This window comes from Rana temporaria, chromosome 9 (assembly GCF_905171775.1).
Source record: "Rana temporaria chromosome 9, aRanTem1.1, whole genome shotgun sequence".
In the NCBI taxonomy this organism is placed as follows: domain Eukaryota; kingdom Metazoa; phylum Chordata; class Amphibia; order Anura; family Ranidae; genus Rana; species Rana temporaria.
The window spans coordinates 103,588,311-103,606,568 of NC_053497.1; the positions used below are offsets into that span (position 1 = coordinate 103,588,311).

At 45.2% G+C, this 18,258-nt stretch overlaps 1 protein-coding gene across 12 annotated transcripts in view; it reads right to left on the minus strand.

Moving 5' to 3' along the window:
* LOC120913800 (DAB2 interacting protein) overlaps nucleotides 1–18,258 on the minus strand; it is a 628,977-nt gene that overhangs the window by 29,696 nt on the left and 581,023 nt on the right. For 11 of the 12 annotated variants that reach the window (XM_040324026.1, XM_040324033.1, XM_040324023.1 and 8 more), the window contains one exon: nucleotides 17,270–18,146. In XM_040324026.1, the coding sequence (XP_040179960.1) occupies nucleotides 17,270–18,146 (877 nt within the window). The remainder of the gene's footprint in view (nucleotides 1–17,269; nucleotides 18,147–18,258) is intronic. The other variant, XM_040324025.1, reaches the window with a different exon arrangement.

The window sequence follows — 18,258 nt, forward strand, 5'->3', positions numbered from 1 at the left end:
GGTTTAGAGGCATATTTTAAGCTCAGAATTTAGAAGCAGAAAAAAACCCTTCCATTTTGTGTTTTTGAGAGCATTTTTCTTTTAGGACAAAATATCCTCAATACTCCTAAAAGCTGGCCCAAGGAAATGCTCAAAATTAGCGTTTGTTTTTTTCTGCCAAGGGCACCACTGTTTTTTTAATCCAGTATGCATGGAGCCCCAATATGGATGAACACAAACATTTCAGACCACTGGAAAGCAGACATCGTTTAGTATAGTTAGATATGAACAAACTAAAAGGTGGAGGGGCTTTTGTCAGAAACCGATGCATGAGCAGTTGCCATTTTATATAAGATTTAGCTATTGTAATTCTAGGAATACTTCAACATTACAGAGAAAATCAAAGCAGTAAAGAACAGAAACTTATTAGTTGTGTGCCTTCTTTCTCTTCTCTTTTTTTAAATGTTATGAACTGTGACTTTGACCATATGAGCATAGACCAAGTTGGACTCGGATTCGGGCTTTGGTCCTATATAAAACAGATTGCACTTGGTGTTTTAAAGATTGCTCTTTACTAAAATTTGTATAGGCCCATTACACAGCAGCAAACATGTCATCCCCATATGGTTCTGCCTGCACTTGTTGCCATCACTGAAATCTACCCTGCCTCATATAAGTTATATGAAGTATTTATTTTCTATAGTGCCTGAATTACTCATTGGTTGCACTTCTTCCAGTGTGGATGTGTTTTGCATTTAAATACATTACAGTAAATGCATACTTACAGCTGCATCACTTAAATTAAATCCAGCCCATGCTGGATAAACAGTGAGCATAGCTCCTACAGAGTAGACTGAACTTAATTTATGCAGACAAAACCTACTTCAATGGGGCAGTGTGGACAGCAGTAGGCACAATATAACGGTCAATCAGAAATCAAAATTCACCAATCTACCAATTAGTAGGCTGATCCTGCTATTAGTTACTGTTTCAGGCCAGTACATTGTTACCACATACTACCAATGTTGCCACAACTTGCTGAACTGCAAAGTTTGCTTGTAAACAGTAAAAGCAAATAATGGATATAAAACTTTGACCAAGTGTCAGGAGCATGTAAAGCTGGCCGTACATTATACAATTTTCTTGTTCAATTTCCTTTACATTTACCTTCAACTATATAGTGCAAGGACCTGACAGATTGCATTCAAATTTAAAGTGTTTACGTTTGACCTTACATTGTAAAATTTTCTTGTACAATGTTACTTTAGATTTACCAAAACTATATAATAATATATATGGCCAGCCTCGCTCTCCTGTTCCATGGCAGCTGCTAGTCTTATTCCAGCATCCTGGTTTTGTCTGAGCTTCACTCTCTGTCTGACTGTCCACCTGCAGGGTGATTGGTGTAAATACAGCTTCTGAGTGGAGTCCAAAACAGTTTTAAGCTTGCCAAGCACTTGGGCCGCGTACACACGGTCGGACAAAACCGATGAGAATGGACCGAGGTTCAGTTTCATCGGTCCAAACCGACCGTGCGTATAGCCCATCGGTCTGTTGTCCTTCGGTCCAAAACTTTAAAACATGCTTCAAAATCGAACCGATGGCCCGCTGCCCGATCGGTCCAAACCGATGGTTAGTACAGAAAGCATCGGTTCAAAACCCGCGCATGTATAGAATCAAGTCGACGCATGCTTGGAAGCATTGAACTTCGTTTTATTCAGCACGTCGTGTGTTTGGCGACACCGCGTTCTGACCCGATCGTTTTTGGAACGATGGTGTGTATGCACTTCAGACCATCAGGCCACTTCATCGGTGAACCGATGGAAATGGCCCGTCGGACCATTCTCATCGGTTTGGAACGACCGTGTGTATGCGGCCTTAGTGTCATGCTGGTGCTAGCGTTTGCAACACGTACTTCAAGCTTTCTGTTTACCTGCCTTGACCTTTTCATTTGTTCAATCCCTGCCCTGCCAGCTAATTTGGGTTTCCTTGTTAGTAATCCTCGGACTGAACTCTGGATTACTCTCTGAATTATGCCTGCCTTTTGACCACGGATTTGACCCTGACTACACTCTGAACCTTGACTGCCTTTAGGCCACTCTGTCTGCCAACTGCAAGCACCTGTTTGCTGTGCTAAATTCTGTAATGATATATATATATTTTCTTAACACCATACATACATACATTGATGCTATAGATAAATGTGAGACCCTCCCTTTACCTAAGGAATCCTTAAAAAACGATTATGCGAGCAGGCCTATGTATTTCTGGGAGCACAATTACTCACTGGCTAGGGTGGTCAACCAGCCATGCGTCTCTCTCAAGATTTAAAGTTGTCACACTCAAAAAATATGCTACACTGACTGTGTCAAGCTGCCTACTGACATTTGCAAGACCCTGGGCAGTCGAACCTTTGCAGAGGAACGTGGTGCCTTGACAGTCCCTAGAAAAGTATCAATAAAGCTACTTAACACTAGTTGCATGCAATAAATAAGTCCTTATTTATCACTCAATTGTCTGGGTGTGTGGAAGGGAGTTCCCTATCTTACGTCTCTCTGTCTCTACCTGCCAATACCTACCTAGGCTTCTTAATATCCCGCAAGCTTTGTGGTTCTTTCACGAGCTCCAAGCTCAGTGCTTCTCTCAGTGCTACCACAGCTCTAAAGCAGCTTATCTCGTGGACCCCAAATGGCCATGTCCAACCCCACAAAAATACTAAATACTGAAAACACTGCTAAAATGAGACAATATGTGTTTAAGCAGATTGTGCTGTTCTTCTGAGCAACTGGAAAGGATATATGCACTTAAGCAGCTGCCATCCAGATCTCTTAACCCACTTTGAGTCCATTATAGGAGGGCAACCAAAAAAGGTGTCCTCTACCTACCCCAAATACTTCTGACGCCTGCTTGCCTTATACGAAAGGGGGCTGCTATAGGTGAAGAGCACAGAACCAGCTATAGTGCCTGACCACCTATGCTAAGGGTAGGCGTGACACAAATAAAGGTGTGCAGAGTTTCCTAATATGCAATTCCTTGTGGAATCCCATCAAAAATGGTTATCATCAAGCACATTATACACAGAAGAATCAGAGCGTCATTTCATAAATCAATCTTACTTTTTTCCTGAGCATAAATAAAACAAGCATAATTATTAAGGATTGCTCCATTTGTATGCTGCACTGGTATAAGAGAATATATATCTGAGTGTGTCTCCTGAATCTGTAGCGTCAATTATTCTGAACACGTCTGCACAGGGAAGGAGGGAGAATTGATTTTTATATCAATATTTGCAGAATTATTAATGCAGCTACAAATTCATTACAGATAAAATAGGTTTTTCCATACATAGTGAGAAGGCAGCGCTGACATTGAATGACCCTCACAGACCGGACTAGAGCCAATCTCCACAATTTAGTCATCCCTGCCCAGCTGGGCCACTGTAAAGAGATCTGCACATATTTCTAAAGTCACTTTTGGACTATACCTAATTTTGGACTTTTACAAGGGCAAGTTGGGGGGAGTCAGTCCTTATGGTCATAATGGGTTATGTTCACAGGAGCACCCGTGGGGGACACCACAAGAGGAGGATTAGGGCTGCTAGTAAGTAGGGCATGTTTATTATTTTAATTATAAAATACATTTTACAATTACTTTAAGACTGGTTGGTGCTGCTCTCTCTCCTTGTGCAAGATAACTGGTCTTGTACCTGCCCCCTCCTATAGTTTTCTGCATAAAGTCTGTAGCAGTGGGTGGACCTACTGGGTCCCTGCCACATCTCTACTCTCTGACCAGGCTATGTACTGCACATTGATAATACAAATGCTGACTGGATTTGCAAACACATTTGGGGGAACACAAGTGAATTTATATTCCAAGTGGTTGTTAAGAAATATATTTAAATTAAAGTTCTTGTGGCCAGAGTTTAGCTTTACTCAAAAGCAGCAATTTATTATCAGCAGTATCTGATTTGACCGATCACAGGGAGATCTCTTATCGCTTGTCATGCTTGGTAGTTATGGAGCTGATAGTGTCTGCTGGGGACTTGTGGCATCATATAGATTTCACCATCAGGCACACTGACCCTGAAACTTCAGGATTAGAAGTTGAGCACCCCCTGGCCTTTGGAAGACTCAGACTAGATCACATATGTTCCATTTTAATTCCAGATTTCTCCAATCCATTTACATTACTTGTAAGAGTTATATGAATTTTTCTTTTCAATAAGAAAATAATAAACATTTCACAAGTACTCGGCGCTCAGAAGAAAATTCCCACATGAAAAATTACCCTCGATTTGTTCTTGTGAAAAGGAAAGGTTGTAATTTAAAAAACCCACTTTCCCTTCAAAAAAAGAAGTTGAGGATTAAACATTCAGACAGTACGTGGATATCACAAGTAGCAAGTGCCGACTCTGCCACAGATAATGTTTTAATAAGAGACCAGGGAAGGAAAATTACAGATTCATTTTGCCTGCTAGAACTGCCTTTGATTCTCATTCAATGCATTACCATATAGCTGAAAACACGGCACCAGTCTGTCCTCTAAATTAGTATTGATCACTACAGTACACATGCTGATACATGCTACATCGCCTAATGTCAACACTCGCAGCGTTATTACTCATAAATCAATAGCTGTAAACAAAAAACCTGCAAGTGTGATTGATGGTCAGCAATATAGATGACGTGATGAGCTGGAAAACAAGGCAGAGTAGGTTATGTGTCTCAATCCAGATGGCTCAGATCGGCCATCATAAAAAGATTCTACAATGCCTCAGTGTCCAACATAGCAAATAAATACTGCCAAGCACAACCCTCCTGCGGTTTTATGAGCTAGTTAGTACACTGGCATTAGGGATGAGCACACCATACTGCAATGTACTCAAATTTAAAACAAAACTAAACCACCCCATCCTTTACAGCCAAGTAAGCTGCAATCTTAGAGTCTGTTGCCATGGTGCTCAAGATGTGAGCATCTATGACACTGACCATTTTAAGGCTTGATAGTTCAGTTGAACACAAGCAACTGTAACAGTTATCATTCACGGCATAAGATCAAGAACACAGGGACGTGATCACAAACTGGCAGGAGGAAACTATTCTTAGAAAGTATTGTTACCGAAAGGATGGTTGATGCTTGGAATAGACTTCCAGCAGAGGTAGTGAGTCAGCCAACAGTAAGTGGATTCAAACATGCTTGGGATAAACCTAGATATCTAAAAAAGCATCGGGCAGACTTGATAGACCACTTGGTTTTTGGAACTCTCAGGGGCGGACTGACCATTGGGACTCTCGGGCACTGCCCGAGAGCCCCATGCCACTAGGGGGCCCCATCAGGGTTGCCAGGCTCAATAAAACCAGGGACAGTATGTAAAAATCTGTGTTTTTTTTACATCTGTCACTGATATGTCCGAAATCGACATGCTTTTGATGTGAAATGCCTGAGATTTTAGCTGCCCTGCCTCTGCCTCCTGGGGTGGTGGCCATCTATAAGCCCGGAGGCCCCATAATATTCTATTGCCCGGGGGCCCCATGAGTTGTCTGTCCACCCCTGTGAACTCTTATGGTTTTGATGGCATGGTCAACGAGAAGAACCTCTTTCAAGTTTTTGTTAGCGTTTTGCTTACTGGAAAAATATCTTCTCACATCCTCTTCTTAGAGTCTCCACAGGAAGGGAGTGGAAATCTCTAAACACTGAGGGCAAAAACCATCCTTCATAACTGTCACTGGAACAGGTTTCCCCTGGTAGCTTTTTTTTCATGTTCTGTTCCAGTGACACCTGTTCACGTTTCTCCTTACTGTTTGGCCTAGTGAAAAAAGCCACCACCAGAAAGTTGTTCATAAAATGTTCCACACTCTACCCAAAGAAAACTATTGCATAGTTTTAATTTAACTGATCTCAAAAGCCCATATGCACTAGCTGTATTACAGGTCACACATGAAACAGGCTTAATTGTTTTAGATTGTTGTACAATGCAACATAAACTTGGATAATTAACCTGTGACCAGAAGAATCAGGGCCTTCCCAAGCATCACTAGTCATGGGTGCAAAGATCATTACAGTACATAAACCAGGATTTTTGACTTACAAACAATAGGAAGATCATAAAGAACAGAGGGGATGGACCTATATTCTTTAGGCTTCATGCCCACTGACGTTTTAAAAAACGGGCTGTAAAGCTAGTACAGACGCCAGGAAAAAAGCGGCGTTTTTAACGCGATTTTTCCGCGTTTTGCATTGAATTCAATGCATGTTTTGTCGCGCTATTTTTTAGCCACGTTTTTCTTTCTCTATTAAAAATCAATGGTTCCCTATGGGAGTCCATTGATTTGAATAGAGGTCGCACCAGAATTTGGATCAAGATGATCTGACTTGCGGGGCGACTCATGTGCGGAGAAACTTGAAGGGGAAGCCCCGTTTTAAAAAAAATTGCGTGAGGTTCCCCCCAGGATAATACCAAGCCCTTCCGTCTGGTATGGATCTTAAGGGGAATCCCCCACATCGAAAAAAAAACAGCGTGGGGGTTCCCCCAGGATCCATACCAGACCCTTATCCGAGCACGCAGCCCGGCAGGTCAGGAAGGGGGGCGAGCGAGCGAGCGCCCCCTTCCTACACCGTACCAGGTCACATGCCCTCAACATGGGCGGGGTTGGTGCTTTGGGGCGGGGGGGGGCACTGCGCCCCCCACCCCAAAGCACCTTGCCCCCATGTTGATGGGGACAAGGGCCTCTTCCCGACAACCTTGGCCGTTGGTTGTCGGGGTCTGCGGGCGGGGGGCTTACCGGAATCTGGGAGCCCCCTTTAATAAGGAGGCCCCCAGACCCCGGCCCCCCACCCTATGTCATTTTTATTCCACCAGGTGAATGGGTAGGGGTACGATGTACCCCATACTCATTCACATAGGGTGGGGGGCCGGGACCTGGGGGCCCCCTTATTAAAGGGGGCTCCCAGATTCCAATAAGCCCCCCACCCACAGACAACCAACTGCCAGGGTTGTCGGGAAGAGGCCCTTGTCCCCATCAACATGGGGGCAAGGTGCTTTGGAGTGGGGGGTGCAGTGCCCCCCTGCCCCATCCCCCCCATGTTGAGGGCATGTGGCCTGGTACGGTGTAGGAGGGGGGCGCTCGCTCACCCCCTTCCTGACCTGCCGGGCTGCATGCTCGGATAAAGGTCTGGCATGGATCCTGGGGGAACCCCCATGCCGTGTTTTTTCAGTGGGTGGGTTACCATTTAAGATCCATACCAGCCCGAAGGGCTTGGTATCATTCTGGGGGGAACCCCACGCAATTTTATTTTAAAATTTTCGCGGGGTTCCCCTTCAAGATTCTCCACACAGGAGTCGCCCCGCAAGTCGGATCATCTTGATCCGACTTCTGGTGCGACCTCTATTCAAATCAATGAGCTCCCATAGGGAACCATTGATTTTGAATAGAGAAAGAAATGCCGGACGAGGCTTAACACAGCGTTGAGGATTGAGGATGTCTTCCATAAACTGAGAAAAAGGGTGTTCTCTGCGAACTGGTATTTACATGATTGTTATGAGAAAATTCTGCCCACGGAAGTAGAGAGGACCAATCGCCATGATGAGCGGAGACTAAGGAACGAAGAAAAACCTCTAACTCCTGATTAACCCTCTCCGTCTGCCCATTGGATTGAGGATGGTAAGAGGAAAAATCCAAGGCAATATTGAGGGATTTGCAAAAGGCTCTCCAGAAGCGAGACGTAAATTAAACACCCCTGTCGGAAACAATATGAGAAGGAACCCCAAAGAGGCGGAAAATTTCTCAAACAAAAATGGGGACCGAGGCAGGAGCAGAAGGAAGACCAGGAAGGGGAACAAAATGAGCCATCTTGGAGAACCGATCGACTACCACCCAAATGACCATATTACCGTCAGACAGTGGAAGATCGGTGATAAAATCCATGGCAATATGAGCCCAGGGCTCCTTAGGAATGGGCAAGGGCATGAGGAGACCTGCAGGAGCTTGTGTGGAGGATTTAGACTGAGCACAGACATGACAAGCCTTGACATAGTCTTTGACATCCAAGCGGAGATTAGGCCACCAATAATGACGACTAATGAGTAAGACCGGAGGAAACCAGTGTGGCCCGCCACCTTGGAATCATGTCCCCAACAAAGGATCTTAGCTCAGTGGGGACAAAGGTCTTACCAGGAGGAATTTTTGAGTCCAGGGTGGTAGAATGGGCAACAATGCATGAAGTTGGAATGATCGGCCCAGTTTCAAGAGTTGGCTCCTCGTCCAAAGTGTCCTAGACCTAGAGGACCTAGAGAGCGCATCAGCCCAACTGTTGCAGGAACCAGGTTTGTACGTAATCGTGAAATTAAAACGGGAAAAGAAGAGACTCCACCTGGCCTGTCTGGGATTCAGACATTTAGCATTCTGTAAGTACTGTAGATTCTTGTAATCAGTGAAGATCGTTATGGCGTGAGGGGAACCCTCCAAAAGATGACGCCACTCTTCTAGAGCCAATTTGATTGCGAGAAGTTCCCAGTCGCGGATGGCATAATTTCTCTCTGCCTGGGATTTTTTTTGGAAAAGAACGCACATGGTTGACGTCTCTTCTCAAAGAGTTGAAGAAGAACCGCTCCCACCCCCACTGAAGAAGTGTCCACTTCAATAAAGAATGCCTCCCCAGGATTTGGTCTCCTCAAGAGAGGTCCAGAGACAAAGGCCTGTTTCAGATCGTGAAATGCAGAGACAGCTTCGGGGTCGTCAGTCTTTGGCATTTGCACCATTCTTGGTCAAAGCGATAATAGGCGCGGCAATGGAAGAGTAATTCCTGATGAACTGCCTATAATAATTTGTGAAGCCAAGAAAGTGCTGTGTGGCCTTGAGGCTAGCAGGAAGAGGCCAGTTGGTAATGGCTAAGACCTTCCCAGGATCCATACGAAGACCCAAGCTTGAGACAAAGCATCCTAGAAACAGGACCTCAGAACATTCAAAGGAGCATTTCTCCAGCTTGGCATAGAGATTATTCTCTCTAAGGCGCTGGAGTACAGTGCGGACATGGTTTCTGTGGACACGCAGATTTTCCGAAAAGATAAGAATGTCATCCAGATAGATGACAACAAACTGGTACAGCAGGTCCCTGAAGATTTCATTGACAACGTTTTGAAACACAGCTGGGGCATTACACAACCCAACAGGCATGACCAGGTATTCGTAATGGCCGTCTCGAGTGTTAAACGCAGTCTTCCATTCATCACCTTCTCGTATTCGAATGAGGTTGTACGCCCCTCTGAGATCCAACTTAGTGAAAATTGAGGCACCCCTCAACCTATCGAACAGCTCAGATATTAAGGGTAAGGGGTAACGATTTTTAATAGTAACAGCGTTTAAGCCTCAATAATCAATGCAGGGTCTCAAGGTACCATCCTTCTTGGCAACAAAAAAGAACCCTGCTCCTGCAGGCGATGACGATTTCCGGATGAAATCTCTCTCAAGATTTTCTGCAACATACTCAGACATGGCCTGGGTCTCCGGGATGGAAAAAGGGTATGTATGACCCCTGGGCAGAGTTGCTCCATGAACAAGGTCAATGGCACAGTCAAGACCTGTGGGGAGGAAGCACCTCAGCTGATTTCTTACAGACATCCCGGTAATCGCTGTATGCAGTGGGAAGATTAGAAGATACCGATGTGGTAGCAACCAGAAGTCTCTCCTTGGGAGTCACCTTGGAAAGACATGACGAGAAACATGAAGGACCCCAAGCCAGGATCTGCCCAGAGACCCAGTCCACATGGGGAGAGTGGAGCTGTAGCCAAGGAAGGCCCAATACAATGGGGGTAGAGGCTTTGGGTAGGATGAGAAAGGATATCCACTACTGGTGGAGAATCCCTATCGACATCCTAATAGGTAGTGTCTGGAAGCGAATTGGGCCCCCTGGGAGAACAGTGCCATCAATTGCAGAGACTACCAGTGGCATAGTGAGGGGTGAAAGGGTGAGCTTCATAGAAGAAGCAGTTCTCCAGTCCATAAAGTGGCCGGCAGCCCCGGAATCCAGATATGCAAGGATCGATTGGGGAGAAGTGCTTTCATGAAGGGACACCGGAAGAAGCAGACGTGAAGGTGATGTTTCTGGGTCCAATACTCCACCTTCTAAATGTATTAGACCCGAGCGTTTTCCGGGCGAAGCGAGCAGGAGTCACGAAAGTGGCCCTTGCCGCCACAATAGAGGCACAAGCCCAGAGTTTTGTGCCTAGCACGTTCTTCGGGGGTTAGTCTGGTCCGGCCCAGCTGCATAGGTTCCTCAGCAGGCAGAGGATGCTCCAGGGGACGAAGTGAGGGGAGCTCAGACTGGCTAAGACCTAGGGAGTATTGGCGTCTTTTTTTTCTATGGACCTCTCCTTAAAACGAATATGGATCTGGTTGCATAGGGAGATGACATCGTCCAGACCGACGGGGATGGTTCTTCCCGCTAATTCGTCCTTCACTCGGTCAGAGAGGCCATGTAAAAAGGTAGCGACCAGGGCCTCATTGTTCCAGCTCAATTCAGCTGAGAGAATACGGAACTGAAGAGCATATTGTCCCACTGAACGGGATTCTTGGAGACGTAGAAGAGCACTAGCCGCTGAAGAGGCCCGAGTCGGCTCCTCGAAAATGTTACGGAAGAACTTCAGGAAGTCGGACAGGCTGGAAACTACCGGATCATTCTTCTCCCACATGGGGGCAGCCCAGGCTAAAGCTTCACCGGAAAGGAGGGAAATAATATAGGCTACCTTTGCCCGATCAGACAAGAAGTTTTGAGGCTGAAGTTCAAAATCAATGGTGCACTAGCTAAGAAATCCCCTGCAGGCCTTGGAGTCTCCAGAAAAACGGATTGAAGGTGGTAGCTTCAGTGAATGCGACTCTGCGACTGGTGCGACAGGCGCAGCCGCTGGTTGTACTTGGGGTTGCGGATTCGGGGTTCCCAACGAGGTCTGAAGCTGATCAAAGCGGGAAGCCAGATGCTGAAGGAAACGCATCACCTGAGCCTGATTAGCTTCATGCGTCTCGAGTCTGCGAACAATGCCTCGTAATGGATCGCCTGCGGGGAGCGGCACGCCGGCCGGATTCATGGCTGTTCAAACTGTCAGGTCACCTGTGGCCAGGTGACAAGTGCACCCCGTTGGGGTCAGGGATGCACCACAGGGTAGTGAACCCTATAGCCGACTGCTGCTATCAGAGAGGAAGCGTGAACCCAAAATTCCCCAGGGCGCGGAGTCTAAGACCCAGCTTTGTATTCACCAGAGTCTCTAGTGGTGAGGATGGCCTTCGCCGCAGCTGGATCCAGGTCACGACCCCTGGGATCCCCTAGGTCACGCTCCGCAGGGAGAGAGGGGAAGCAGCAATCAGGACAAGCGGTAGTGATGGGTAAGCCGAGGTCAGGGCAACAGGCAGACAAGGGTAACCGAGGGACAGGGAAAAGGTCAGGATCACAGGCAAACAGGAGAAGTCGGGGACGAGCCAAAAATGGTACACAGGAAGGTAATCGTAGCACACTGCAGACAGGAACTTAAGCTAATAACACGGTTGAACAGCACTGCAGACCTGTAGTGCAACAGTTAATATAGACTTCCTGGGATGGCCTGGGTGGGGCCATACAGGAAGGAGAGGTGATAAAAAGACAACCAGAACAGAGTCAGGCCTCTAATGAACAGATGGAGACAGGTAAGCTGCCAGACTTTATTGCATATCCATGACACGTATATTAAAAGATGTTCCTGTCATCTCCTGTCTGGTTGGAAACCAAATTAAGATTCCAGGTCTTAATTGGAGGTGTCCAATTATACCGTGTGTGTGTATAGAGCTTGACCAGACAATGTGGCACCATTCAGCCAGGGGTCCTGTGAAATGCTAAATGTGGGAAGTAGTTGAGTTAGAGATCAAAAGGAAGTTTGTTGATGTCAATATGCAAGACTCCGGGACATTTCCCTTTTCAAGAGGATGTGAAGCTGTTGTATGCAAGAATGCAAATTAGGGCGGCTGATGACAACAGTTGGTTCCAGGGTGGGGGGGGTCCTTATCTGTCACTCTGAAAAGACACATAAATCAAAAAGCAGCCAATCAGGATCTGGGACAATTTTAATCCAATGAATGTCTAGGCTTGAGATTCAACCAATCGTATCCTAGGGATTTGAATTCTTGGAGGGGGGAAAATGGAGACTGGGGGGTATAAAAACAGTCAAGCTAGCTGCCTTAAAGCTCTCTGTTAATGATGACCTGATCTGAGGAGCATGGTGAAGTACTCTGTAAATATACCTCTTTAATTTCCTTAATCTCTTCTGTAACTTTTTCCCTTTCTTACTGCTTGTCATGACATACTGTTTAGTCCTTTACAGCCATATTCTTATTTGTATCTTGTATGTTATAACGATATTCCTATGTGTATCAGCGGTATCCTCTCTGTTTTAACAAGTGATATCATTTATGTTATGGTTGTAAATATTGGATTAATACAAGTTTCTTTTTCTGTATAATAAACAAATTATTTTCTCTTTTCGCACCGCTATTGTTTGCTTTAACCACTTGCCGCCCGCCAATGACATATTGACGGCGGCAAAGTGGTTGTAGAATCCTGACTGGACGTCATATGACGTCCTCAGGATTCTGAGCCGCTGCGCGCCCCCGGGGGCGCGCATCGCGGCGATCGTTGTTGCAGGGTGTCAGTCTGACACCCCGCAACACCGATCTCGGTAAAGAGTCTCTCACGGAGACTCTTTACCACGTGATCAGCCGTGTCCAACCACGGCTGATCACGATGTAAACAGGAAGAGCCGTTGATGGCTCTTCCTCACTCGCGTCTGACAGACGCGAGTAGAGGAGAGCTGATCGGCGGCTCTCCTGACAGGGGGGGTTCGCGCTGAATGTTTATCAGCGCAGCCCCCCCCTCGGATCGCCACATGGACCACCAGGGAAGCCCACCCTGGACCACCAGGGAAGGGCAAAAAAAAAAAAAGGGGGGGAAGTCTGTAAAAAAAAAAAAAAAGTCTGGAAAAAAAAAGATGCCAATCAGTGCCCACAAATGGGCACTGACTGGCAACATAAGTAAAACAGTGCCGCCCCACAGTGCCCATCTGTGCCACCCCACAGTGCCCATCTGTGCCACCCCACAGTGCCCATCTGTGCCACCCCACAGTGCCCATCTGTGCCCAGTGCCGCCCATGAGTGCCCAGTGCCGCCCATGAGTGCCCATCAGTGCCCATCAGTGCCGCCCATGTGTGCCCATCAGTGCCGCCCATGTGTGCCCATCAGTGCCGCCCATGTGTGCCCATCAGTGCCGCCTATGAGTGCCCATCAGTGCCGCATACCAGCACCGCCAATCAGTGCCATCTCATCTGTGCCCATCAGTGCCGCCATATCAGTGCCCGTAATTGAAAGAGAAAACTTACTTATTTACAAACAAATTTACCGAAAAAAATAAAAACGTTATTTTTTTTCAAAATGTTCAGTCTTTTTTTAGTTGTTGCGCAAAAAAAAAATCGCAGAGGTGATCAAATACCACCAAAAGAAAGCTCTATTTGTGGGGAAAAAAGGACGCCAATTTTGTTTGGGTACAGTGTAGCATGACCGCGCAATTGCTATTCAAAGTTCGACAGTGCTGAAAGCTGAAAATTGGCTTGGGCAGGAAGGTGCGTAAGTGCCCTGTATGGAAGTGGTTAATTTTATATAGACAACAGGTTTTTAACCAATCAATTTTATGTATCATTAATCATTTAAGTGAGATATAAACATTGCCGACACAAGTGCCATCGATCAGTGCTGCCAATCATTGCCTCCTCATCAGTGCCACCTCTCAGTGCCACATATCTGTGCCGCCTCGTCAGTTCCACCTATCTGTGCCATCTCATCAGCGTCCATTTGTGCAGCCTCATCAGCGCTCAGTGAAAGATATTAAGAGAGAGAGAGAGAATGTCCATCTACTAAGGACACTAGAAAAAAAGCCAAGGCTAACTGGGAATGGTAAGGGTTATAGAGTGGATGTTCCTGTAGCCTTTTTGACAGTGTCTGATCATCTGAAGGTAGCTTACTATAACCCATGGTTATGACTAAGGATCCTGTGTGCAATGAAGAAAACACTACACCACCAACATGACAAAGTACATGGACATGATCATAATACAATTCTATTACAGTCGACTCTTTACATAGAAGAGTCAATGCCAACATGGCCAACCACAAGACGCGATTATACTAAAATTCGATTACACTCTACCAGGGGTGCCAAACCAGTGGCCCGGGGGCCACATGTGGCCTGCGGAGCCTTCTGATGTGGCCCACCACCTCCTGCTCTGGAATGGAATAGAATAGAATACTGTTATTAAAAAAATAGAGTAAAGTGGGCTGTGTCCATGTCCAATCTGCATATGCAGAGCAGACACGGACATGCCATTCACCCAGAGCGCTCATTGTGGCCCACAACCGCTACCAAGCCGCATAAGTGTCCCTCGCTCTTCAAAAGGTTGAGCACCCCTGCTCTATACGGTGTACACTACACCTGTAATATGAATGACCACTGGACACGATCATAATACAATTCTATCACACTACCAATACTTTATATGTAAAACAGTACACTTCAACAATAACTGACAACTAGACGAGATCATTATATAATATTGTTGTTTTGCATACATTGTGATAATGTGACCAACCAAACTGGGTAGGATCATAATACAGTTATATTAAATTGAATAAATATAAACTATACCCCCAATGACTGATCACACTAGGATAGGATTTTAATACCATTCTATACATACAGCATTACATTCTCAACATGACTGACCACTGGACACGATAACATAATTCTATTACACTATACCCCCAATGTGACTGACCACTGGAAATGATCATAATACCATTTTATTACATTGCAAGTAAAGCACTACATATCCAACATGACCTACCTCTTGGACATGATCATAATACAATTCTTTCACACCAGGGTTATCCAAACTCCATTTGTGGTGAAACTGCAAATCCCATAATGCCTCTGAGTCATGCCTATGGCTGTTGTGTAACTACGAGTCCCAGGTGCCTCATGGGACTTGTAGTTACACAATAGATGGAGTGCCAATGTTGTCTACCCTATATTACACTGTATACATAGAACACTACTCCCCAAACATAACTGACCAATGTACATGATCATCATACAATTCTATTGGGCTGTATACAGTGAACACTGGTTCAGTACCATGCTCAACCACTGCACAGGATCATAAAACAATTTAGTACACTGTACTACTAACATGACTTCAATGGTTGCCCTTCTGGGGGGGTGATTTGGGGAATAAAGTATATAGAACGTTCAGTTTTTGGTTACATTCAGTTCACTGTTGAATATTTGGGATTGGACTAAGTTGTACAGTAAATACTGATAGAGACTGGTGTGCCAGGTGAGGTACCTCTTTCTCCTTTCTGCATGAATGACCTTGAAATCCAATTGAAGCGACAGAGAAACGGCTGCTTTTCTGACAACAGCTCTCCGTTCTCACCTATATAGTTATCATCTGTACTTTGACAGACTGTAATAGAAATAAAATGGCACTTAAATCCATTAAGAAGCAGATAATGGTCCTCTTATAACAGGCTTTGCAAGATTCATTGGTGATACTTCGCTTCTATCACCTACTCAATTAAAACTGCTGGAACAGTGGAAGGGTAAAAGGTGTTTGGTCAGGGAAGGATTTGTCGCTGTACATAGTCATCATGTCACAACACAATTACAGCAGAAGTAATGACATTGCGGACACCCAGAAGTATCTTGAGCTCTCAAGATTAGTCTACATGTCTGCATTCCCAGAACAATGCTGTCATTTCTGCTCACCTTGAAACATTTTAAGAACAGCTGTCATCCTATGCAAAAAGTAGAAACTGACAAAGTATTTAAAATTCAATAAAGAATTTCAGACAGAAAATCATCAGTAAATGTATATAGCATAAGCTTGCTGCCGAATCCCCATATAGCTTGAGAGTCTTTAGCACCTCCAACCCTAGCTGCCGTACTGATCATCATTTCTGAAATTGATGGGTCTTCTTTGGCTTAAAACACACAATCTGTAAATTGGTAGAATAGTGGATTGCTCAGACCTATCCCTGTCTGGCTAGCGCTCTAGTGATATCACTTCCTGAGTTGGGCCAGAGGATGCCAGCTGAAAATGACAAGACGGCTCTAGAGAACTGCAAATGTGTCATCTGACATTATTTCGCTTTCCCAACTGCGGTGTCCGGTCGGCTGCTATACATTTTGCCCCCCTCAAAATCCAGCAAAAACCTTGACAAGCACAACATCCCCGCTTGTGATGACAGCTGTAAATGGCTAATAATAATTACCCTGCTCCCACTCTCCAATAGTGCAGTCCCAGCAGTAACTCTGTTGTCATATAATATACAAAATATTTATTTCTAATTTTTACCCCAGAAACTAAACAGCATTTAGACACAAATATTTAATTCATTTTTTTATACACATTATGCTACAATTGTTCTGTTTTCTTACCATTCGGTGATCCTAGAAGTTTAATGTTTCTTTTTATTTCTCCAATCTGACCATTATATTATAAGCAATAAGGAAATTAGGTTTTCACCTGCAGTTATTGTACAATTTGAGGTTTTCGGGTATACCCTTCACTCATGTTAAACCATTTTGTTCTCTATATAGTAAGCCTCTTCTTGGTTTATTTTTTATGTGAAGTATATAATGAGGCAATAAGCATCTGCTGAAGGGCTGACAAGTGCAAAATCAGTGCTAAGAACCACAGGCACTGGTTGGAGAAAGCCAATTAAAAAGGATCACTGGATTTAGAAGCTTCTGCAGGTCCCACACTTATTGCTCAAATAGAGTACAACTGAAAATACCTACAAACCTACTCAGAAATATTACTAGACTTAACTCAAGAGACTGGAGGTCCAATCCAGATAAGTATCAAACCAATGGACAACCGTCTGATGACTACCAGAAAACAGGATAAAGATAAAAGTCTCAGCTTCCCTCTGACTGCTGAACAGCTAAGCTACAACGCCTAGAAACCACTGGGAATTTGGCTCCTGAGCTGCTAAGGAAATATAACTCCTATTTAATCAGGCAGGCCCAGAGCTGCTGACAAACTACATTTTCCAGAAGGCTTAAACTTCTAGATATTAGACAGACACAACATGACCAAGCCTGATGGAAACAGTCAATATTTATTGCTGGACAATGACCGGAATCAACAGCATTTCTAAAGCAGAAAAATTGTATCCATCAAATGTTTTATAATTAACATGGATATGAAAGCACCTACCTGTTTGTGCACTGTTCTCTGCTTCATCTCTGGACTATCCCCTTTAGATGATGAGGATTGCTGCCTCATTCGAGCTCCACTGCCAGGCCAATCTGGTGACGAGGACATCATACTGCCACTTGATGGCCTAGGGTAAGGTGCTGTATTGAGCAACGTTGGTGGTGTCCTTCCTCTGGTCATTGGTGGTGGTGGAGGAGGTGGTGGCTGGTCTATTCTCCTCTGAGGACCCGAGCTGTTCTGCCGTGGCATAGTTGGCTGTCCAGCCTTTTCAGTCAAAGATAACTGCCTACGTGACATGTCCCCAGATCGTCTACTGAATTCCTCGCTACTTCCAAGGTTAATAAAGCCATGTTTGCTCCCTGCCAAGTCCTCACTGTTACTGTGGGAGCTAAGAGAACTATGACATTCAGAACCAGAGTCTCCCAAACCCCGTGGTGATACCGGCAAACCTGCTGCCATTTGGTACACAGGGTTCTGGAATGATAGAGGTGCCAGGAGCTGTGGCCTACCCAATGTGGCATCTGCATTTGGAGTGGTTGGTGTTTGCCCTGTTCTTCGGGCTGTTGTCATGGTCATTATATTACCCTGTGGCGTCCGTGCGGTCCATATTGCCTGAAGCTGACTAAAAGATGTCTGACTGTCGTTCAGAGAGTCTCCAATCCCTGATGTGTTGGTACCAACGTCCAGTACCCGATTGTCCTGCAGGTCCACCATAGACAGGCTCTTGCTACCATTCGTGATTTGTACATCAGGTTCATTGGCCTCAGAGTAGCTGGAGCTTCGTGCTGGCGAGGGCTGGACTCCAGCAGACCTTGTGACAAAAAATAAGTCCTTGTTTTCAGGTGTTGGAGAGGGTAACCGGGTGAAATCTATCAGACTATGGGGAGATAGATAAACAGAGGGAGACAAGAGGTCAATGTGACAGCCGATTCCATCATGTCAAACAACAAGGTGCTGCCATAATGGGCCCAACCAAGAACATTTTTTTG